General features: G+C 29.3%; 6 protein-coding genes across 8 annotated transcripts; 2 read left to right on the forward strand and 4 right to left on the reverse strand.

Moving 5' to 3' along the window:
- Positions 1 to 1,648: 1,648 nt before the first annotated feature.
- Positions 1,649 to 8,160, reverse strand: OCT59_004367 (uncharacterized protein; the record flags this gene model as incomplete). 3 transcript variants are annotated; one of them, XM_066148237.1, is made up of 10 exons in its annotated part: positions 1,649 to 2,346; positions 2,424 to 2,789; positions 2,874 to 3,454; positions 3,523 to 3,583; positions 3,662 to 3,745; positions 3,826 to 6,489; positions 6,600 to 7,256; positions 7,419 to 7,561; positions 7,665 to 7,875; positions 8,060 to 8,113. In XM_066148237.1, the coding sequence occupies 9 exons, from the start codon at positions 7,756 to 7,758 to the stop codon at positions 2,239 to 2,241; spliced, it is 4,758 nt and encodes a 1,585-aa protein (XP_065996857.1). In that variant the 3' UTR covers positions 1,649 to 2,238. The 3 variants fall into 3 exon arrangements, with proteins under 3 accessions (XP_065996857.1, XP_065996856.1, XP_065996855.1); XM_066148236.1 differs by lacking the exon at positions 8,060 to 8,113 and having other exon boundaries at positions 2,427 to 2,789; positions 6,597 to 6,965; positions 7,035 to 7,256; positions 7,665 to 7,992; XM_066148235.1 differs by having other exon boundaries at positions 3,826 to 7,256; positions 7,665 to 8,160.
- Positions 8,161 to 10,725: 2,565 nt separating this feature from the next.
- On the forward strand, positions 10,726 to 12,398 carry OCT59_004368 (uncharacterized protein). The gene is made up of 3 exons (XM_025316336.2): positions 10,726 to 11,260; positions 11,386 to 12,081; positions 12,162 to 12,398. Exons 1-3 carry the CDS (start codon positions 10,864 to 10,866, stop codon positions 12,203 to 12,205), a joined length of 1,137 nt encoding a protein of 378 aa, XP_025180672.2. The 5' UTR covers positions 10,726 to 10,863; the 3' UTR covers positions 12,206 to 12,398.
- Positions 12,399 to 12,502: 104 nt separating this feature from the next.
- Positions 12,503 to 13,460, reverse strand: OCT59_004369 (uncharacterized protein; the record flags this gene model as incomplete). The annotated part of the gene is made up of 6 exons (XM_025316337.2): positions 12,503 to 12,565; positions 12,645 to 12,758; positions 12,846 to 12,871; positions 12,948 to 13,023; positions 13,113 to 13,206; positions 13,312 to 13,460. 6 exons carry the CDS (start codon positions 13,458 to 13,460, stop codon positions 12,503 to 12,505), a joined length of 522 nt encoding a protein of 173 aa, XP_025180673.1.
- A 399-nt stretch (positions 13,461 to 13,859) lies between these two features.
- OCT59_004370 (uncharacterized protein) lies at positions 13,860 to 15,344 on the forward strand. The gene is made up of 4 exons (XM_025316338.2): positions 13,860 to 14,294; positions 14,361 to 14,446; positions 14,521 to 14,850; positions 14,925 to 15,344. Exons 1-4 carry the CDS (start codon positions 13,934 to 13,936, stop codon positions 15,045 to 15,047), a joined length of 900 nt encoding a protein of 299 aa, XP_025180674.2. The 5' UTR covers positions 13,860 to 13,933; the 3' UTR covers positions 15,048 to 15,344.
- Positions 15,076 to 17,632, reverse strand: OCT59_004371 (uncharacterized protein; the record flags this gene model as incomplete). The annotated part of the gene is made up of 10 exons (XM_025316339.2): positions 15,076 to 15,568; positions 15,650 to 15,972; positions 16,044 to 16,131; positions 16,217 to 16,344; positions 16,408 to 16,501; positions 16,593 to 16,691; positions 16,762 to 16,869; positions 16,934 to 17,059; positions 17,127 to 17,342; positions 17,447 to 17,632. 10 exons carry the CDS (start codon positions 17,630 to 17,632, stop codon positions 15,347 to 15,349), a joined length of 1,590 nt encoding a protein of 529 aa, XP_025180675.1. The 3' UTR covers positions 15,076 to 15,346.
- Positions 17,633 to 17,776: 144 nt separating this feature from the next.
- On the reverse strand, positions 17,777 to 23,410 carry OCT59_004372 (uncharacterized protein; the record flags this gene model as incomplete). The annotated part of the gene is made up of 18 exons (XM_025309226.2): positions 17,777 to 18,324; positions 18,398 to 18,607; positions 18,680 to 18,822; positions 18,892 to 18,945; positions 19,027 to 19,617; positions 19,693 to 20,340; positions 20,414 to 20,490; positions 20,570 to 20,843; positions 20,919 to 21,051; positions 21,120 to 21,241; positions 21,306 to 21,423; positions 21,497 to 21,579; positions 21,658 to 21,776; positions 21,864 to 21,943; positions 22,122 to 22,327; positions 22,432 to 22,530; positions 22,692 to 22,702; positions 22,792 to 23,410. The coding sequence occupies 18 exons, from the start codon at positions 23,408 to 23,410 to the stop codon at positions 18,093 to 18,095; spliced, it is 3,819 nt and encodes a 1,272-aa protein (XP_025180676.2). The 3' UTR covers positions 17,777 to 18,092.
- Between the last annotated feature and the right edge of the window lie 127 nt (positions 23,411 to 23,537).

Here is a 23,537-nt window from a genome sequence, read left to right on the forward strand (position 1 = left end):
CCATTTAAGGATATGTTCCAGTCCCAGTTACAACACTGACGTCATATGATCTAATATTTCTTAATTGCTCTACTTAAGTTTTTATTCTACCTACAATTTTTATTTGATTTATTCATGCTTGGTATATGATGATTATACTGTTAAAGCGGGTAGAATCACGTAATTTAAATTACTATAATTTGGTAAATTTTTTATAAACTAAAATTAAAATGAACTTGAAAATTATTAAATAAGTGTATTTCAACCTGCTCTGCAAGTTTATTTAGAGAGAAAAATTGGATTTTAAACAATATTTTTGATTTTACATATGAGCAAATGAATTCTGCTGATTATACCTAAAAAAAAATAGATTAATTTTAATAAAATTGAAAAAGTTGAATAAATCGAAAACAGTATTTTAAACTTCATTTTGTGATCTAAATAACCTTGCAGAACAGGTCAAAATGCACTTAATATACATTTATTTGGAAAGTTTTATATACTATATAATAAAGAGTTTTATTTAAAAAAAAAAAAAATTTCAAAAGTCACATGATTCTACCTTGCAGAAAATGATAATAATCATATAACCTATGTTCATACATATAGTGTACAAATAGAAATAGCCAATTAATAAATAATAATAATTGCTACATGATATATAATTTAAACTATTTTGTAAAAAAATTTTATTAAAATTGCTTTATTTTTCATAAAATCAGATGAAAGCTGAAATTTTATGAAAGCTGAAATTTGGTAAAATTGCGGGAAAATTTGCCTGCAATTGCTTACAGTTTAAAGGATATAATATAGTAATTAGTATTATTTATTTCATGGGAAGTTGGAAATAATAAGGTTTTTTTCCTAAAGGGAAAAACCCTATGTTTTCCTTTTTATGAAATAAATGGATAATCTCTTAAAGTGTGTTACTCATTATTAAATATTAACTATTTTAAACTTAACTATTTTAAACTTAACTATTTTAAACTAAAATTAGTAATTTTTCAGCTATCTATATGAGGTCTGGAAATAATTAAACGAAAATTCCCAGTCATTTATAAACTCAGCTAATCACTCGCAATTTTTAAAAATTAGTATAAAGGTGATCATAAGTGACATACTATAGCATGACAGGAGATTATAGAGTTTATTTTATATTAATTTGAACCTAAAAATTTCCCATATACTGGTTATAGTAATTAGTAATATAATTGTAATTATAAAAAGTTTTAAATACTTCAATAAAAAGCTAAACATGTAAGTATTTTTTTTTGTTCACAAATAATTTTTTCATACTTTCCAGTTTTATAATTTTAAGATATTATTATTTAGTAATAATATATGGGATGTGATTATATACAGTATAAAGTAATTATAGGTAAGTCTAACTCTAATTTATAAAACTTTTGAATGGCATTTAAAGAAATAAATTGGTAATTTTGTTTTACAAGACAAGTACTAGATTTCATATTTGAAATAAAAAATCACATAGTAGTTGTTTAAATTTAAATTGATATTTATTTATACGAATACTATTCAAACCTGTTGTTATTTAGGTTCATTTATTTTGTCAATTTATTTTTTTTTATATATGCTTGTTATATTTTTCATATAAAATTGAGATACAAAATTTGTTAACTCCTTTACAAAGTCATGTAAAACAATGTTTGTGACATAATATGCTAACAACATAACAACACGTAAACATCTTTATTTGTTACATGTAAAATATGTAAAATTGGATTCTATAAACTTAATTACACATTAAACATTATTTAAAAGATTATTATATAACTATTAAATAAGGGAATTTTTTTAAGTTTTGTTTAATGATTCTTCAAAAATATAGAATTTTAAGAATTCATTACTTATGATGGTATTTTTTTTTTAATGAAGAAAATGGTATGTATAAAAGAGAAGAAAAAATGTACAAAAGAGGAAAATATTAGAGTACATCCTCTTAAATTCATTAAATAAATTTTTTAAAAAATTAATGGATGGTTATTTTTTTTTGAATTGTTGAAAAATGTACACATTGTATGAATTTTTTTTTAATATTGGTTGAAAAAACTAACGTTAAAATTAAAAAAATTCTAAGGAAAAAGACAAAATAAAAAATAAAAAAATGTTCATTTACGATTAAAAAAATTCCCGATTTATTTATTTTTTTGAAGACCCCCCCTGAGTTTGAAAAAGAATGTAAAATCAGTAAAAAATATGATAAAAAAAATCAATAATGCAACTTAGAAAATAAAATTTTTATCTCACAAGATCTTCGATATATTTGTTTATATCATCTTTATTTTTCTTTGGGAATAGCGATGTAAGATCAAATTCGTTTATTTTTTGTACATATTTTTGTTCATCCTATTTTATACAAAAATATATTAAAACAAAAAAACTAGTTAAAAAAATTTTAATGTACGAAAATAATATTAACATACCACATCATTTTTTAATGCCTTCGCATATCCTTTCACAATTTTATCAATTGCCATATCATCATCCAAAGGTTTAAGAAGTTCTATAATATCCCGAAAATCAAGTTCGGTACTAAATAACAATTGTCCTGTATAAGAATAAGCCATTGGAGCATCTGCACCAATTTCCATCAAAAATTCTAAAGTAGCTTTAAAACCATCTTTAAAAGCATCATTATCACAAGTACTGGAGGATACAATTTCTTTGAACAATTTCATAACATCGTCCACATCTTTCTGCTTTTTCTCGATCACTTTGTTTGCGAATGTTTCTATTGCCTTTGGATGGTATTCTACTGGAGTATCCTCTTTAAGGCAAGTGATGACCTCCTGAAAAATCATATAACCAGATTAATGTTTAGTTACAATATAGAGGGGGGCTTACAAAAATACACCTATATTAATTGCACATACTTGACTATCCAATATTGAAAAGTATTCTTCCATCATATTAACAATACTTTTACAGATCTTCTTTGAATCTAACTCTACTGTTGTTTGTGATGATGATGCCGACCCGGAAGTAGATTTAGATACCAATTTTACAGGCTCTTCAGATGTGAAACTCTTTGTACGTGGAGCTAAAATTAATTTTTTACGCTCTGTTGGTGGAGAGGGTTTTTGAGTGTCTGATGAATTTGATTCGGAGCTTTTCCTTCCCTCTGAGCTCTCTGAATTTAATACGCTATATATATTCGTTGTTGAATTCGCCCTATTAAGGCCAGGTTTATCATTTGGATCTTTATTTTCATTACCCTTGGACCAACCTTTAGCCCCTCCTGATAAGCCTCCTAATATGCCTCCCGGTGCTAAACTGACGATTTTACTACGATTTACTGATCCAAATTTAGTAAGGTCACCAACTTTTTCTTTATTTCTTTGTGATGAACTTCCAACGGTACTCCATCCATCTGGTGATTGTGTCATTCCTTTGTCTGATCGATGTTGACGACTTGAACCACTGCGCGACATTTGCTCTGACATCTTAGGCATACCTAAATTTGATTATGATTAATTAATAACAGTTTAAGTAAAAAGCTACCCTAATTTTAAATGAACTTACCTCTACCACCTGAACTAGTCGTTCGTCTCAGATACTCAGCCTCTTCTTTTTGTTTTGCGGCCTAAAATTGAAAAAAAAAAGAATATTTATTTAATATATGTACTAAATATACGTATATTCTCTATACTATTTTCATTACATCTTCGTGAATTTCTGCGATCGTCTTTGGAGCATTAATATCTCGTCGTGGTTTCCAAGCGTTACTTCGTAAATCCATAACATCCTGAAAAAGAGAAAAAAAATACATAATAGATATTAGCAAAATAATAAGAATAAATATTATACAAGAACAAAAATATTTACCATTAACATAAATTTTATGCGACTTGACAAATTTGGAAGCTTCGATATCTCCTCCATACGATCAAAATAAGATTCCATATATTTTTTTGCTTTTGCATGATCAAGTTGGGTCGATTTCATTTGTTCATGTGGATTTGGTTTGACATGATCAAGTTGTTCTCCTACTGTATTCATTAATTTACATAAACTTTCCATTTCTTCTTCTTCAGGTGAGCCTTGAAATATTAATAATTTCTTTATACATTCATGCATAATACGTTCTGTAAGCATATTTAATTTAAATAGTTCGCCAATGAAACGTATTAGACCAAGGCCTTGTCTTTTAGCCCTTGCAGCTACATAATATTCATCTGACATCAAATCTGGTTCCCCCTTTTCATTGGAAGGCACTGGGACATTAACCTTCCAACCTTTCTCGAATTCTTCTTGACAACGATTAAGAAGATATTTTCTAAATAATGTACCGCCTTGAACAAATTTACCCTCAGTGTTTTTGACATTTTCATCAACTATTTCAGGGTCGACTCTTTCCATCATCTTACGACAAAGCTGAGCATACATCGCACAGAAATTTGATTCATCACAAGATTTCTCAAATATAAGACGAATTACTTCTCTTAATATACGTCCATCTCTTTCATCCCTCGATTTGTTTGCAAAATCAATGATTTGATCTGATATAGAATCAAACTTTTCCAACGTCAATTTATTTAAAAGCGCTTTAACTTTACGTTGTACTGATTCAAAAGGTATGGATTCTTCTGATTTAGGTAAAGGAGTACTACTATTTAAAATTTGAGGAACCCATCGGTTTTCTGTACGTTCAAGTGGTGCAACATGTTCTTGTCCCATATTTGATCCTTGCATTTGATGTGAACCTTTGCCGGTTCTTCTATTGTCTCTATTACGTCCACTAGGTGTACGACCTGGACTTGGAGGTGTCATTGCTGCAGTTGGTGGTAATAATGTGCTTCCACTTCCAGTACGACCAAGTGCGGTTCGTCCAAAAATACCTGAAGCAGGCATTCCATTTCTCATCGAAGCGGCAAATCTTTCTTCACTTGTCTTCAAAGGAGTGAATTTAAATTCACCCATTTGAGAGAATTGAGATTGATTTGGACTACCCTTATGCAATGATGATGTTCTTGGACCGCTATTAGAACGTGTATTTGTTCTCTTCTTGTCATCTTTAGATTCTTCCATACCAATAGCTTCTAACGCAGGTAAATTTTCTGGCTTTTCTTTACAAACGGTCATAAATTGCATGAGAAAAGTACGATCGTATTTAAATTTTCCTGGCTCAGCGTTAGAATTCAATTCTGGATTAGGTGATTTAATACCCTGTGGGTATTGTATAGAGCTTAAGTCATCAAGCATACGTGCACTACCAAGTGCACTAAGTGGTGCACTGGGAATTGCAGGTGCAGATGTAGTACGTGATAAATCTAATGGACCTGGCCGTTTCTTTTCTTCTTTCTTATCATCTTTTTTATCCAATGCTTCAGCTTTTTTCTTTTTTTCAGCTTCTTCTTCAGGTGTTGCTTTTGATTTAGGTTCTTCCTCTTCCTTTTTCTCAATATCTGCTTCTTTAAGAAGAGCTTTTTCTTCTTGCTCTTTAAGAGCCTTTTCTTCTGCTTCTTTACGTTCTTTTTCAATACGCTCCACCGCCTCTAAACGCTCTCTCTCCTCTCTTTCTTCTTTTTCTTTGCGCTCCCGTTCTTCCTTTTCTTTTGCAATTCGTTCCAGCTCTAGACGCTCACGTTCTTCACGTTCTTTACGTTCCTGTTCCTCCTTTTCTTTTGCAATTCGTTCCAGCTCTTCCCGTTCTTCACGTTCTTTACGTTCACGCTCTTCTTTTTCTTTTACAAGACGTTCCTGCTCTTCCCGTTCCTCCCGTTCTTTACGTTCTCGTTCTTCTTTTTCTTTTGCAATTCGTTCCAGTTCTAGACGTTCGCGTTCTTTGCGTTCTCGTTCTTCCTTTTCTATTGCAAGACGTTCTAGTTCTTCTCGTTCTTTCTTTTCACGCTCTTCACGTTCTTTGCGTTCCAGTTCTTCCTTTTCTTTTGCAATTCGTTCCTGCTCTTCCCGTTCCTCCCGTTCTTTACGTTCACGTTCTTCTTTTTCTTTTGCAAGACGTTCCTGCTCTTCCCGTTCCTCCCGTTCTTTACGTTCTTGTTCTTCTTTTTCTTTTGCAATTCGTTCCAGTTCTAGACGTTCTTCACGTTCTTTGCGTTCTCGTTCTTCCTTTTCCTTTGCGATACGTTCTTGTTCTTCTCGTTCTTTCTTTTCACGCTCTTCACGTTCTTTAATTTTTTCTGCAGGATCAACAATTGGGACAGCTTTTGAAACACCTTTATCATCGGAACTAGGTCTGACTTCTTTATCAGATTCTTTGGTTTTTTTATCAGGAACAGTGGAAGGTGTTTCCTCTCTTTTGTAATTTTGCTGTTGTCGTTGTATATTATTAGTATTGATCTGAATAGGAGCGTTTCTATTTGGATCAATTATCTGGATAGCTTTACTTGTTGGTTGCTTTTGAAAAGAAACATTATTAACTGGAGGAATAGGCTGTGACATTGGTGGTGGGCGTTGTGGTACAAATGGTGGTATCGAATACATATTATGAGGAGCAACAGGATAACCTGTAGTATAGTCCATGTAATACTAAAAAAATATAAGTGAAATATTAATATTATCAATAATAAAATTAAAATAATGACGAAACTAATAAAAATTAATAAAATAATATCTTATTAAATAAGAAAACCTACTACCCCTCGGTGGTTAGGATACATTTGAAACATATGTGGTGGTGGTCCAATGGGCATTGCACTTTGTTGTGTTGGGACAGGTTGTTGTGCAGGATTTAAATGTGGGGATGGATGTTGTTTATCCCTCGGCCGATACATTTGTTGTATGGGTTTATGAGTATTATGATGTTGTGGGTGTCGAAACGCCGGATGACCATGTTGATTCGTATGATTGGGAGGATGATGTGGCGAATGATGAGGATGAAATTGTGGTTGGCCATCATTTGATGATACGGTAGAAGATACCGAATCTTTACGATGATTTAATGGGGGATTATTATTATTAACCGATGCTGAAGATTGTTGATGAGGAGGAACGGCCGCAGACTGCTGTTGATGTATATTATTAGGTTGAGTACGGGCAGGTACTACAATGGATGTATGACCTGATTGCCCTACATTTCTATTATTTGAATCTTGAAATAATGGTGGAGCAGAATGTGTACGAGGTATCTCGTTCGCACGCGCAGATATTGATTTAGAAGTGCCATTACTATTATTGTTATTATTGTTATTATTTATATTATTAACTCCCGGACCAGAAGTTCCAACAGTAGTAGGTGTAGCTTGTGTTGCCTGTGTAGCTTGTGTAGTAGGTGTAGTAGTAGTATTAGTTGGCAACTATTTAAAAATATAAAAAATATATATAGGTATATAATAAAAAAAAAAGAAAAAGAAAAAGAAAAAAAAAATAACAATAGTAATTAATCTCCCTTCTTTTTTTTTTAAACTATATTATTAGATAAACTAAAAACAGGCACAACCATTCTTTGAAGTACTTACCGATCCAAAAGTTGGAACTCCTTTTGTAGGTAAAGTCGTAGGAAGTCCACCACCACTTGTAAGCGTTTGACTAGTTGAAGAAGGTAATGAAGATATTTGTGCGTTTGATGTATTTTTTATTGATCCAAATACAAGAGACGTCGCTATAAATATAAAAAAAAAAATTTTTTTTTTTTTTAATAAAACAAATAATAATTTTATGTATAATGAAAAGCTATATTATTATTAATTCATAAGTATACTTACGTGCAGTTTCCCAAGAGTGACCATTCGTTGGTAGTGTTACGCTGTTCTTCTGTTGTTTGATCGAAGCAGAACGACCAGTATTACCATTTCCCATAGTTGAATTATGCGGTGTCTGTGGCTTCGTTTGTGAGTTATTAATAGACTTTCCGTTAGCGGATGAAGAATAATTTGAGGATGTAGGAGGACCTGAAGCTTGATTTTGTTGAGACACCTGTTGGTGGTGGTGTTGTTGATTTTGATGGGATGGATTATTAGTGTGAGAAGCTTGTTTATTATTTTTTTGCTGCGCTGCAGCTTGGGCGTAATTTTTATTATTTGTTCGGTTCATTTTTTTTGGGCGACTATAACATGACAAGATTCGTCGTTACAAATATTAAAGTTAAATAGCTGTATACCGTTCAGCGGTGCACGGCTGTTAAAAAATGAAATATTAAGTATTGAAAAAGTGAGAAAAAAAAAATCGATGATAAAAAAAATCGAAATAGAAAGATTGGTTAAATTTTTTTTTTGCGATAAAACCGATTTATATTAAAACAGAACCCCTTTTTCGTCATCAGAAACCAAACTACCTATAGAAAATGATTTGTTAATCAATTAAAATAATTACTGCGGTTTCGAACATATTTAATTTTTTTTTTTTATTTTATTTTATTTTATTTTATTTTTCTATTGTTGTCTCTTAAAAACCATAGTTTCTTATTTAATTTTGATGAAAGACATTCCGATGTGGAGACGTAAAACTTGAGATCTGATTGGACATTTGATTTATACAAAAGAAAATACAAGAAAAGAAACATGCTTTTAAATGATGGCCAGAACAATTTTTTTTTTTTTAACCTAAACATAAATAATGTGGTTATTGTCCTTAAAATTTATTTTTATTGCATCACATGATTGTTACACAATAAAATTTTTTTCATTATTTCAATTGTCTCCGATAATGGAAATTTGGGAAAGGGGGGGTCGTTTGATTGACGTCACTACATATTAACGTAACATCAAGTTTTTTGAGTTAAAAATAGAATATGCAGTCATTTGGTAAAAATATTATATAACTGATAAGTCATATATATAATATATAAGTCATATAAATATACGGTATATATATGTATATATAATAATATATAGTATATAAAATATATAAAAATACCGTATATATATATATATTATTTATTTATTATTTATATACATAATATGTTATTACATTACGTTACAATATGTAAATAAAATAATTTATTTATAGTATTGATTTAAAATAATTTTCAATGAAAATTTTCGTTTTTTAATTTATTATTATTTATTTATTTTTTTTTTTAAGGAGGAAATGGAGAAGAATGTTTTAAAATGTTTTAAGAGTCGTTAGTATTTTTTTTTTTTTTTTTTATTATTATTATAATTTTTTTTTATTATTATTATTATTTTATTATTTTATTAAAAGGTTTCTTGATGAATAATAAAAAATAACATTATGTTGCAAAATTGTTATTGTTTATCAAAATTATATAAATGAGGCGTTTTTTTTTTTCCATAATTCTATAAAAAGTAAAACAATATCAAAACAATATATTTTGTGGCTTTAAGTGAATAGAGGATTATCATTTCAAAAAATATATTTCATAATCTTATCATATTTAGAAACAATAAAATAGTTTGAGATAGTTTTGTGTAATTTTAGAGTAATTGTCTACATTTTTTGACCAGAATTATTTAATCATGGATTAATTTTGTATAATTTTGAAATAATAAATAAATAAATAATATGAAACTGATTTATTTTCATAAGATAAAAAATTATTAATAATGACAAACATTTTTATTGTAATTTGTAATAATGTATACAACAAACAATAAAGTAATAATATTCAACTGTGCTATAGGTTGCTCATATCAAATTTTTGCACCTTCCTTTCATTATTCGTCCCGAAACCTTATATAACAAGTCTTATATATATCGGGACCTCCGAATTGAAGGCTTAAAAATACTTATATCACATGATCATAAATAAGTCTTTTTTGATTTTTTATCAAAAATAACCACACCCCCACACCCCACATTGATATAACTGCTTTATCTACACAATTTTATGCGAAATTCGGGGGTATAAGTGATCGCATAATTGTGTAAATAGTGGACGATCAGGGGATAATTAACTTTTGTCTGGCGTTAATATATTTTCTTTTATGCTTTTATAGTAAATTCATTTTCAAACTAGACGATAAATTTTCGAATTTTATGCCCAATAAGTATATATTGGTAAAATAATATCACTTGAAGGGCCGATAGTCCCCGTAACCGATATCTGATATATTAAATATATTTAAAATTTTATTTCTATTATGAGAGAACATATAATACACATATTTTTAATATTTTAAAGATACCTTATAAGTTATAATATCGAGTTTGACTATAATATGGTAGCTCAGGTTGAGCAATATTGTTACACAAAGCCCGCATACCTAAAATAGCGAAGAGAGAATAAAATTTTTTTATTTTTTATTTTATTTTATTTTTTTTCTCGTCTTTTTTTTTTTTTTTGTCTTGGAATTTTTTAACAAATTTTTTGATCTACACAATGCGTAAACCGTATCAACTGTTACATCACAGTTATTAAGTTACGTTAACAAATAAAAACTGCACGATCGATTTAATTGACATTGACATGAAATAATGAATTAGATCATAAATAAGTTGGAAATTGATAGAATGAGTTTAAAAAAGGAAATTTTAAATAGTTTTAAATACACGTGATTTCCCAAAGCTAAGAAATCATCGGATTTTCTTTCGATTTTTGAATTAATCCTTTTATTTTTAATTAATATTCCGCATAAACTTTTATCCAGCCGGTGTTTATTTCCAAATTCAGATAGATATGCAGATAGATATTAATTAAATAATGTTTTTTTTTTTATTCAACTACGGATTGTTACTCAACGGAAATAAATATTCATTTTTTATCATATGCGCCGAAAGTTCGGTAATACTGTGACAATTATTTTTAAACCAAAAAATTTTTGTTTCTTTTTAAAAAAAATCTTTTTTTTTTTTTTACGTCTCTTTAAGTTCGGTCATACTGTGACAAAATTATTTTTAACCCAATTTTTGTTTTAAAAAAAAAAAATCTCTTTAAAACTGTAAAAAAAAAAAATTTTTTTTTTATTTTATTCCTCAAGTCTCTTAATAATAAAAAAAAACATAATGTGTATCCATATCAAATATTATGAATATCGAATATCATTATCACGTCCAATAATTCGATTTTTAATATTATCATTAATATTATCAAGTTTATTAATTTTATATAATTGTTTTAAACCAACTATTCGTGATGATTTTTTTAAATATAAATATAATGATCCTTATAAGGATATCGATTTATTAATGAATTCTCGTATAAAAACAAATAAAGTAAACGCATGTATAGTTGTATTAGCAAGAAATAATGAATTATATCAATTAAAATCTTCTATGAGACAATTTGAAGAAAGATGGAATAAAAAATTTAATTATCCTTATGTATTTTTAAACGATGTAGAATTTTCTGAAGCATTTATAAATCAAACAAGTTCAATCACTCAATCTGAAACAAAATATGGTATTATTATTTTTTTTTTTTTACATACATACATACATATATTACATATATTTATTATATATGCGTTTTTATATCTCTATTTCTCACTTTTTCCTTTCCTCTTTTTTTTTTACATAATATCTTAGCTGTGATACCGAAAGAAATGTGGAGTTATCCAAGTTGGATAAATCAAACAAAAGCTGCTGAAAATCGAAAAAAAGCAGAACAAGATCATGTAATTTATGGTGGATCGGAATCATATAGACATATGTGTAGATTTAATTCAGGATTCTTTTTTAGACATCCTGCTTTACTTGATTATGATTATTATTGGAGGTTAGAACCTTCAGTAGAATTTATGTGTGATATTGATTATGACCCATTTTTATTTATGAAAAAGAATGATTTATATTATGGTTTTACTATATCATTATATGAATTTGAAGATACTATACCAACACTTTGGAATACTACAAAAAAATTTATGAAAGAATATCCTCATTATATTAATGATGATAATTCTTTAAAATGGGTTACAAATGATGAAAATAATTATAATTTATGTCATTTTTGGAGTAATTTTGAAATTGCAAATTTAAATTTTTGGAGAAGTGAACAATATATCAAATATTTTGAATATTTAGATAAAGAAGGTGGATTTTTTTATGAGAGATGGGGTGATGCACCAGTTCATTCACTTGGATTGGCATTATTTGTGAATAAATCTAAAATTCACTTCTTTAATGATATTTCATATTCTCATCCACCTTATCAACATTGTCCCATTGATAAAGAATTTCATGAAAGTGGAAGATGTCATTGTAATCCTAATAAATCTTTTGGTAAAAGAAATTTTTTATTTATAATTATTTTTATTTATTTATTTATTTTTACTAATTATTACTTATTATTTAAATATTAGATACAGATTGGTATTCATGCACTGAAAAATGGTGGGCACTTTAATCAGTATATTAAGATACTGTATATCACAAAAAATAATTATTTATTTAAGATTATATATTAAAAGTATTTTATTAATAGACTAATAAAACTAATACTTCTTGATTTATGTTTATCAAATGTTAAGTTATTGTAATGTTGTAATTTATTATTAAGAATTCCCATTAAAACATCAATATTATTTAATAAACATTTAAAATTTTTCTCTTCTTTGTTACAATAAAATAAATTTATCTTAAGGAATTAATAATTTACTCAATTGATGTTTTTTTTTTAGAACTAATTCATTACTTATTTAAATCATAACCAACCAGGTTTATATTCTGGATCATATGGAACATGTTCAGAAAATATTTCAATAAACTACAAAAAAAAATTATCCAAGTCAATTTAATATAAATTTAATTTTTTTTAATTAAAAATTAATAAACTAATTAAATACCTCTTGATCAGCCAATACTTTTGATCCTGCGAATCTACGATATTCATCAAATATTGAGGTCATTGACCATTTTTGTAATTTACGAAGACATCCTATTAAACATCCTATTCTATGCTATTTTTTTTACATGTATAAACAAACATATTATTATTATTATTGTTGTTATATATTATTATAATTTTAAAAAAAAAGAAAATTTACCTTTCCCTTATTACAATGAATCAATACTAAAAGAAAGAGAAGTTAAATTAATCTTAAGAATTAAAAAAAAATTTGTTTAGAATTGTAAATATACAAAATTACCTGGATGATTTCGAACATCTAATACTTTAACTAATGCACTACTTATATCTTTTTGTTCAATTTCCATGAAAGGTTCCTACATTAAATATATTTTTTTTTTAAAAAAAAAATATTTTCCTATAAAGAAAAAAAAAGACATTTAAGTAAAAAAAAACGATTAAATACTTTATTGCCATCAATTCTGTAATGAAAAACTTGAATTTGTTGTTCATTAACAAATTGTTCTAATTCTTTATTAAAATTATCAGATGATAAATAACTATTTTAAACAAAATAAGAAAAAAAAAAAAAGTTTTAAAAAAAAATTGTTTGATTCTTTTGCGAATTTTATTTATTAAAAAAAAAAAAAAAGATAATAATTTACATTATACTTTTAAGTCCTAATTTAATTAAAAAAGGAAAATTTTGTCTGTTAGGATGTCCAGATCTATAAACTCCTGGTGCCACCATTGCAAAATTTAATGGTGGAACCATTACTTTTGCCTCAGTTGTATATTCTGATGTTTTTGCCATATTAACAAAGTTAAAAGTTAAAAAAGAAGACGACTTTTTTGAAGCATAGTAGGAATTTATTCCCTGATTTAGTGACACAAACTGCGAACTCGTGAACACGTGAAACTCATATTTGACTAATGACCAAATATTTGAAATTAGCACTATAACAGTATAACTCACTTATTGGATGGTCTTCGACCGACCTAACCTCTATCAAATAACTAACCATTTTAAAGTATAATTTTTTAAACGAATTGGATCTATATCGGAGATTCGGAGTATTGATTTTGTATATAACGTTTATGCGATGTAACTAAAAATATATTTGTGGCAGTGTCGACATTATTATATAAGAAAACGACTTTCCAAATTTAGAGATCAAAATATATTTATGGTGACGCTTGTAGCTTGCTGCGCAGAGATTTTAGTCGTATATATTACTATTACATCAGACATTCTCTAAAAATTTTCATTACTAAAAACACTTAATTATGGACGATTATCGCCGTTACCGTCAAAGCGACAATTCTGCAAAGAACGAGCTTTTTAAGGGAGCTACCAATAACCAATATCCTCCTCAAGGTTACCCACCACCTTACCAACAACAACAACCTTATGGTGGTTACCAACAACAACAACCTTATGGTGGTTATCAACAACAACAACCTTATGGTGGTTATCAACAACCGTACGGTCAACAACAAGAAACTGAGGAAGATGTCGAAGAAATTAAATCTCAAATTCACAGCGTTAAACAAGATTCTGTAAACTCGACTTTGAAATCGTTACAGATGATTGAACAAGCTGAACGAGCAGGACAAAATACTTTAAATAAACTTGGTGAACAAACTCGTAAGTAGGAATTTTAATATTAACATTTTCGAATATACCAAGTAACTTCTTTTAAATCATACACAGATCGTATAAATTATACTGAAACTCAATTGGATCTCGCTGATGCACATGCTGAGATAGCATCCGAACAAGCCAATAAACTTAAAAAGGTCAGTATTTGATCTGAAATAATAAATTATTTTGTATAAATTACAATGTTTAAAATTGATTCGATCCCAATTAGGTCAACGGTTCTATGTTTGGTTTTGACGTAAGTAATCCATTCACCAAAGGGAAACGCGAAGCTAAGGAATTAGCACGTGTTCAAGCTATGCAAGAAGAACAAAGAGCTAGTCGTGAAAATATGAGAGTCGGTAATTGGCAATCACAACAAAGAATTAACTCAGCATTGAAACAAGGCCAGAATTCATCTAGTTATAAGCCTGGAAAGTCCTCACAAGAACATAGAGGTAGATTTCAGTTCGAAGCTGATGATGAAGATAATAGAATGGAGGACCAATTGGATAATAATTTAGATCAAATTTCAGCCGGGTTAACCAGATTAAACGGCATGGTATGTCTATCGTTAACATTTGATACATATATATATACATATGTCATTAATTAATTGTTAACTTGTTCTTTTAGGCTATCGCAACTGGCCAGGAAATAAAGAGCCAAAATGAAACTTTGGATAGAATTTCCGCGAAAACTAAAGATGTGGATGATTCTATTGTCAAAACAACTTATTCATTAAAGAAAATTAGATAATTTATTTAATTATAATTTTCTTTTTTTAGGTTTTACAGATTTATTTATAAAAATCTCTTTTTTATATATTTCATGGAACATTTTATCAATTATTATTAATTATTAGACTTCTCTTTTGAAAACATTATAAATTATAAAATGAAGAACTATTTTGATATTATATTATAAATAAATTTTTTCTTGTATTACTCATTATTTTTAGATTTACAAAAAAAAACAATGTATAATTTTAAAGCCACGTATAATAAATAATTACAATAATAAATTCAACTTTATAATGAACCCTTTTCATGATACATTTATACTTTTCCTAATCTCAATTTTAATTCCGTTATCATATCACTTCTTTTCACAGAAGAGCCTCCGCCTCCGCCTTGCTCTTTGGATCTCATATCTTTAATTCTAACTTGGCCAATATCTAATTCATCCTTTCCAATAATAACAGCGAATGGAATTTGATATCGGTCACACGTCGAAAATTGAGGTTGCAATTTTGGTTTGGCCTTGTACATAAATTCAGCCTAAGATAAAAGAAATTAAAAAGTTTATTAAACGCCACTCCTGTTTCTCGGGGCCAAATTAATAGTGATTACTGAACAAACCTTAATACCGGCATTCCATAACTCTGCACATACTTTCATGCGATCTTCCATCAACCCATCACCCACCGCTATAACATAAACTTCCACTTCATTTGCTTTAACTTGTTCAGGTTTATATTTTTGCAGCAAAATAGAAAATACTCGCTCCACGCCGATAGAAACTCCAACACATGGTATATCGCTGTTTGTTCTACCTACAAGCGTACCAACAAGTTTATCATAACGGCCTCCTGCTGCGATTGATCCTACACCAATAGTTGTTTCGTCAAACTCATCCGAATCTTTTTTTAATTTTCTCGCAACTTTTGTACCATCTTCAAGCGCTATGCGATTAATGTAATATTAATTAAACAATAGGAAAAAGTTCAATGATAAAAAAAAATTTAATTCTCACTCGGAGGACCAGAGTGCTCAGTGATAGCTTCATAAATAATTCCGGTATAATAATCTAGGCCTCTTGCAAGACTAAGATCAAATGAAATCTTAGAGTAAATAAATAAATTAATAAAACATTTGAATTAATTAAAAAAAGATCCACTATAAAAATTATGCCTAATAATACGATACCATATCTAAAACTTCGAAAACTTCTAAATATTTAAAAAGAAGAAACAAATCCTCTAATCCTCCTTTAGCATTTTTATTGGCACATAATTTCTGGTCTTGGTATAACTTTTCCAATAGATCTTTACCACCTATAAAACAAATTCATATTAATGCCCAAATTCGAACAAAACAAGTTAATAATTTTTTTTTACCTTTTAATTTAACATATTCCCCTATACGATCAGCAACAATAGGATCTAAACCTTTTTCATTTGTCATTTCATCTCTGACATCTTTCCAAGGTGACTAATAATGTACGAGTTATGTTTATTTTACAAGTGTTAAAAGCATATCGTGTGAAATTTTTTTGCAGAAGTATCAAACAAATAACATTTACCTTGTCTAATTTGTCTACAGCCGAAGATATAGGCCTGATTTTTTCCTCTGGAACACCGCAAATCTCAAAGATTCCGTCCAAAATTTTGCGGTGATTAACCTAAAAAAAAAATAATGCTTGCAGAATAAGTGTATTTTTTTGAATAAATGGAAATAATTGTATAATTTACCTTTATAGTAAATTTTCCAATATCAAGTTCTGTCAAACATTCAATCATAATTTTGATAACCTCGGAATCAGGTATCATAGGGTCAAAATTTCCAGCAATATCAAAATCCTTAATTATGAATGCATTTAGTTGAGAAATTTCAGAAACTTAAATAACTAAAAATGATACCTACGCATTGATAAAATTCTCGCATCCGCCCTTTAGTCATGGCTGGTTGATCCCTTCGGTAAACTTTTGCAATCTGATATCGCTTGATACTTTGTGTTCCATTCATAGCCAAAAATCTTGCAAATGGCACCTATAAATAACGTCTGATATACGTTAATAAATATTCAACAATGAGTACTGAAAATTTTCGAACTTACCGTTAAATCATACCGCAATGAACATAACTCGCCGCCTTGATCTTCAAGATTATAAATCAATTTGCTCTCTTCGCCATATTTTCCAGTAAGAATTTCTCTCAGTTCAAATACTGGAGTATCTATAGTAACGGCACCGTGTCTCTTAAAGACAGATATGATGGTCGAAAAGACTTTTTCACGTATAGCCATTTCAATTTCATTGTAGTCCCGTGTTCCCTGTTAATATACAAAAGAAGAACAAATAATTTTAATTAGAAATTTATTTTTTAACACGAAAAACCCTATGATTATTCCGAAAGATTTTCCGATGTTCACATTACCTTTGGTACTTTTAGTAAGATTTTATTTTTATTCTTGTTGTCTTCTCCAGTAATACCATTCAACTGTTTTTTAAGTTCTACTATAGCAGCAACTTCTGCATCCACCAAACTCTGATCAGCTTTTTGTGCTTTCAAAGCTCGAACTTGTTCACCCTTTTCTTTAATTTTTTGTTTAAGTAATTCCATTCTAGCTTTTTACAATTGAGCTTAAGAATTAAAAAAAAAAAATAAAGCGGTTGTATTTCTGAAGGCTTAGCTCCGACTTTTTATTATCAATGCTGACTCATTTCCCGTTCGTACTGCGGATCGAATGATTTAATGGTACCCACATTTAAATGACATTAATAATTTTAGAATAATTTTTATTCTTATACAATATAAATTAAAAAGCAAAATATGTGTAATACAAAGGGTTTCACTGAAACTACTTTACATAAATAAATAAAAAATTATATATAAGAAAAGAAATGGAAATAATGAAAATTTAATACAAGGTGATGAACGAAATTAACATGTATTATACAGTCGTAACACTGTAAGCAGAAGGTTTTTTTTTTGAAAATCTAATTAATAATATATTAATTTTATAAACCCCAATTCCTTTTAATTTTGACCGAATTATAAATATTACATTAGTAAAATAAAATTAACCCTTTGGTTTTGCCAAAGTGGTATCGTATACTCTGATAAGTTGCGCTTCTTGCCCAGATTCGTTTTGAGAAAAGGCAAACCCACGACTTTTTCGTAATCTTTGTACAGCACGCACTTTTCGTATTGCCTTTTGGAATTGCTCCATGCGAGGTCGGTAATCGGGAATATTGAATTTTTGGATTTCTTGCACAGTATGATAAGAACGTGAAATGTACATACGTTTTGCGCTAAAATAGAGATTTGATTAATAAAAATCTTTGATGTTCAAATTATATTTTTAAAGTAAAATTAATAACTTACTATTTCCAGGCAAAATCTCTCAAAAGACACATAGTTGGTATTAGAATAATAGTAGCATAAAATATTGGACTTGTGAAAATTACTCCAACAATGCCTTCATATTCTTCTGAAAATCTTAGTTTTGGAGCAATTGAACCATATAATACAATGAAAACCAGCCAGAAAATAAATGACCCTGGAATCGCAATATAGGTATATTTTGTCCATAAACTGTATGAAATAACAATTATTAATATAGTTATATCAAGGAATAAAAAATAAATGTAAATATATTAAACATACTCTGTTATTAAAGCAGCTTTCCCTAAAACTGTTGCTAAAACTGCTGTATAAATTGTTGTACCCCACACCCAGTGGCCTGCTAACTGTCCACTTGACAACACAAGGTCTTGATTGAAAATAACTACTGGTACATAATATAAAATCTAAAAATAATAAATTTTTATTAACACACATTGAATAATATGCAATTTTAGTTCAAAATTATTACTTACCAAGGAATGATAAAAAGCATTTATCGTCCAGCCCCAAAAAGTTTTGACATTAAACTATATTTAAAAGTTATGTCCATACATTTTTATAATTAATAAGAGGTTATTAAATTACATACGAGATTAATTTATACTCACAAATTCACTCTTTTGGCCCAACATGTACATTTGTGGATAGCGATCTAACATTCTCGCACTAACAAACTGATCAAAAACTCCTATTACGATTGGTGGTAATACAGTAAAAAGGACATTATAATACGTAATCGTCCAAGATTCATAAATAACTTGACCGGAGAAACCGTTTTGGAATGTGTACCAAAATTGAGTCATATAGAGTGTTATGTTCTTATAAAAAGAGTATAAAATAAGTTTACTCAATCTTTGGTAACTCCATGCTCCGTGTACCAATAGAAGTTTTTTCAGATATTTGAACTGGCTAATAGCAACATCAGCGCTACGAGCTGCCTGCATTCCCTCAAGACCACTAATACCAACACCAACATGAGCTGCTTGAATCATGGAAACATCATTTGCGCCATCACCAATAGCTAGGAGAATGGCTTTTAAGTGACGTTTTACGAGTTTTACGACAAGAGCCTTTTGAAGAGGTGAAACGCGACAACAAACCACAGCTTTACACAAAGTCGCGAGCTCAAGAAAAGTTTTCTCAAGATCTTTTTCAAGCGCAAATTCAAGTGTACGACCATCAATAACAAGAGCAAGTGGCTAAAATATAAAATAGATCGAGATAAATACATAATTTCACTCAGATTTTATTCCTTTACAATAATTATTTGTTACCTCTGCTTCGGGATTGATGCGACCCTTCATTGCTTGAATTTTTTTCTCCAGAGATTCTTTTGTTTCCCAATGACTCTCCTCGTTAATAACAATCAAAGTCATTTCTTCTTGAATTAATTTACAACTAAGGCCAATGTTTATTGCAGTTTCCTGTCTGTCACCAGTAAGAACCCAAATTTTGATGCCAGCTTGTTGAAGGGTATGAATAGTTTCTGGTACACCATCTTGTAATTTGTCTTCAATAGCTGTTGCACCCAAAAGGAAAAGATTTTTTTCAATCATTTCAGCAGCTTTATCGAGTTCTTCCTGACGATTCGTTAAAGTTGTAGAAGCTTTTTCATAAACACCAGCCCAAATTCTGTATTCTTCCTCTGATATCTCACGCATGGATATACAAAGAGTTCTAAGACCTTCGGTGGCATATTCTTCAAGATGTTGTAAAGTCTGTTCAGTAAAAGGATTATTCTCACTTAAACGTTCTAAAATTACCGTATCGGCTCCTTTACAATATAACTTTATCTTTCCGTCAGGACTGCGGACAACTGTTGACATACGCTTACGTGTACTGTTGAATTCACAAATATTTAAAACTTCAAATTCCTGTTCTTGTCCATTAACAACTATTGTAACTGACTTTGGACGACGCGTCTAAAAAGAGAAATAGATTTTAAAAAAAGGACTCACTATAAACTATAAAATATAAGTAGAAATATTGAAATACCGTAAATTTAAAATCAAGCGTCGAAGCGCCTTTTACAAGAGCACCTTCGTCAGGTGAAGAAGCCTGATATATGATATCTTAAAAGAAACGATGATTTTTAAGTCAATACAATAATATCATAACGAATCAATGTATAGATAATGAATTTAAACTTACCATTAATATTTTTCTCGTTTCCTTCAGGTATTACAGTGTGACATACTGCTAAAAGAGTCAAGAATTCATTGATGACATTAGCGGTTGAATGATTTCTCAAATTCGATTTTAGTTTCTTAAAGTCGTGTAAGCCAACTTCTACACCATCGATTACTCGAGCACGCTTTGACTCTTCTACTGCATCTGCATATGCTATCCCGGCAATAGAACATTGCCTAAACTCCATTTCGTTACATGTGAGTGTACCAGTTTTATCAGAAAATATATATTCAATCTACAAATAAGATAGATATAGATTTAACAGAATATATATATATCAATGCTATGAATTATGAATTTAACAACATACTTGTCCTAATTCCTCAACTAAACTACTAGTTCTGCATAAAGCTGGAGTATCGGTCTTTTCATAATACATATCCAGGTCCGAATTAATCAATGAAGCTTGTTGAAATTTCACAACTTCCATTGTAACAATCAAGCTACAAATCAAACATAAATTTACTTACTTCACTAATAATAACGTAAAAAATGTCATGAAAATGCGTACCTTATAGGAATTAAATTATTAAACAAGATTAGAAAAGTCAATATATTGAATCCAAATTGACTAAAAAGATTATCGTTCGCTCCGAAAAGATTAAGATATGGCATTTCATTGCCGAATTTCAACTAAACATTAAAAAAAAAATTATTTTAAGATTCGAAGAAATAAATATATATTGCAAATACTTACAGCTCTGATAAAAAATCCGATAGAACACGCCAAACTCATTGTCAACAAAATACAGAATAAGAAAATAATCTGAATATTGACCATTTTTTCAACGCTAGTTCTCTTTATGGGTGTTGCACTGATTTTTAAAGTTACTTTTAATAAAATATTCTTAAAAAAATATATATATATATATATTTCAATTTTCGTACCTGGCATTTCTCATCAATTTAGTTTCATGGCCGGTAAAGATTACAATACCATAAATCCATGGCGTATTCCTTAATTGTGCACCCTAACATCAAAAGAAAAGATAAGAAAAGAAAGTTTAAAACATGAAAAATATGGATTAATTATTCCAAATTAGACTAACCCTGAGTAACAATTGAGTAGGATCCAAAGGAACTTGTTTTTGGCCATTTATCCCATTCATTACTAGTAAACCATCATATGTATATAAACTATTATTCGGCTTTTCGGATTTAACATAACCTATTTATTGAAATTTGAAATCATTGACTCAATTTCCATTTAAACTAACTTCAATGGATCAAAATTTATAGTTTATAGATTGGTTACCTCCTAAACGGCTTATTTCTGAAGGCGAAATTAAATTGGACGTTTCACTAGATGCTTGTTTAATTTTCAAATTGGTTTCACTAAAAAATTATAAAATGAAGAGTATGTTGTTACTTAATCATTACTATAAGCGCTGTCACCAACAAATTTATATTTTTTAAAAAAATGGCAACAGAGTCGCTGGGCAATTTTGCATGTCTTGACAACATGGATTATGTTAGCACCTTGAATAATAAATATATAGTAGGTCAAACTAACCCGTCCAAATTACTTGTTTCAATATAGCATAATCCTTCAGGTTCAGAACTACTGAGCAAAACCAAATCAGCTGGAAAGAAATCTCCACTCTCTACGCGAACAATATCTCCAACTTTTATTTCATTCCACTCTTTTGCAACAAATGAGCTTCCTTGTAAAGTTTTACAGGAACGTTGATTGACTTCTGCGTCAGAACGATGCCGTTTCTTAACAATTGTAATTGAATTAAAATTGACAAAAAAAATTTTTAATAGTTGAATAATAAAAATGCGGTGACATAATTGATCATAAAATATTTCTCTTAACTTACGAAGTCTTCCATAATTTCCTTAAGTGCAGTAGCTGTCAAAACGACAACTAAAGTACCAAGCGTCGTATATGGGTTTGTTGGAGATACATCTTTAATTTGCTATATACAAAACGTGTAAACAAGTTTTAGAACGCGTACATATATAGTTTAAATAGTATAAAATTTCATTTTCCTTAATACATATGTTTATAGATAATCTTTGAACCTCCAATTAATTAATAATCTCTATAACTACACCAAAGGATTAAAAATTGAATTACCTGTATGCAAGCTAAAATTCATAAATATGAGTTAAATAAACGCAAGAATAAAAAAAACGAAAATTGAACAGAATTGAATTGAATTGAATTGATCATGCACCTGTAAATAAAAAAAACAAATTGGCATATTTCGAAAATTGTTCATACAAAAATTTTGGTAAAAAAGTCAACCAATTGTATTTTGCTGTAGAAATTCTATTATGCAAGAATTTTTGTTGTAAGTTGCGTGGAGAATCATTAACGTATATTGTACGTCCATCATCATTGTTATTTGAGCCTCCTCCTCCTTCAGTTTCAGGCTTTATAGTATTACTTATAGAAGTCCGCATTTCACCTGGGCCCATTGATGGTGAAGGTGATGTATTGAGAGCAGCATTTGACGTTAAAGGTAGATTAGCCTCAGACATATTGGAATTTTGACGCATAAGCCCAGTAGAGTCTGAATAAAATGCTTCCTGGTCTTCGTCTTCGTCTTCTATAAAATCGTTGTAATAAGGGTTTAATTGAGAATACGTCAAAGACCGTCGATTTTGGTTCCCTGGTTGGATATAAGTTGGTCTAAAAGATGGTGGTGTGACAGCTGCCTGCAGACTCTGCAGCGGGACAGGCTGATTAATAGAGTTTTGTTGAATTTCGACGGTTTGTTGGTCGTCGAAAGGGTCGATGAGATTTGGAGGTGAAGGTCGCGGAGGTGAGTTATTATATGAAAAACCTGACATTCTGCGATAATAAACAGAAAGAAAAAGCAAACATGGATATCCGGTATCCTTGTTGTGCAAAATTCGATTATGTCACCTGTTATATTAACCTAACTTGTTGTATTAGCTCCCGCCAAATTTTTAGACC

Source organism: Rhizophagus irregularis, chromosome 12 (assembly GCF_026210795.1).
Source record: "Rhizophagus irregularis chromosome 12, complete sequence".
Taxonomy (NCBI): Eukaryota; Fungi; Glomeromycota; class Glomeromycetes; order Glomerales; family Glomeraceae; genus Rhizophagus; species Rhizophagus irregularis.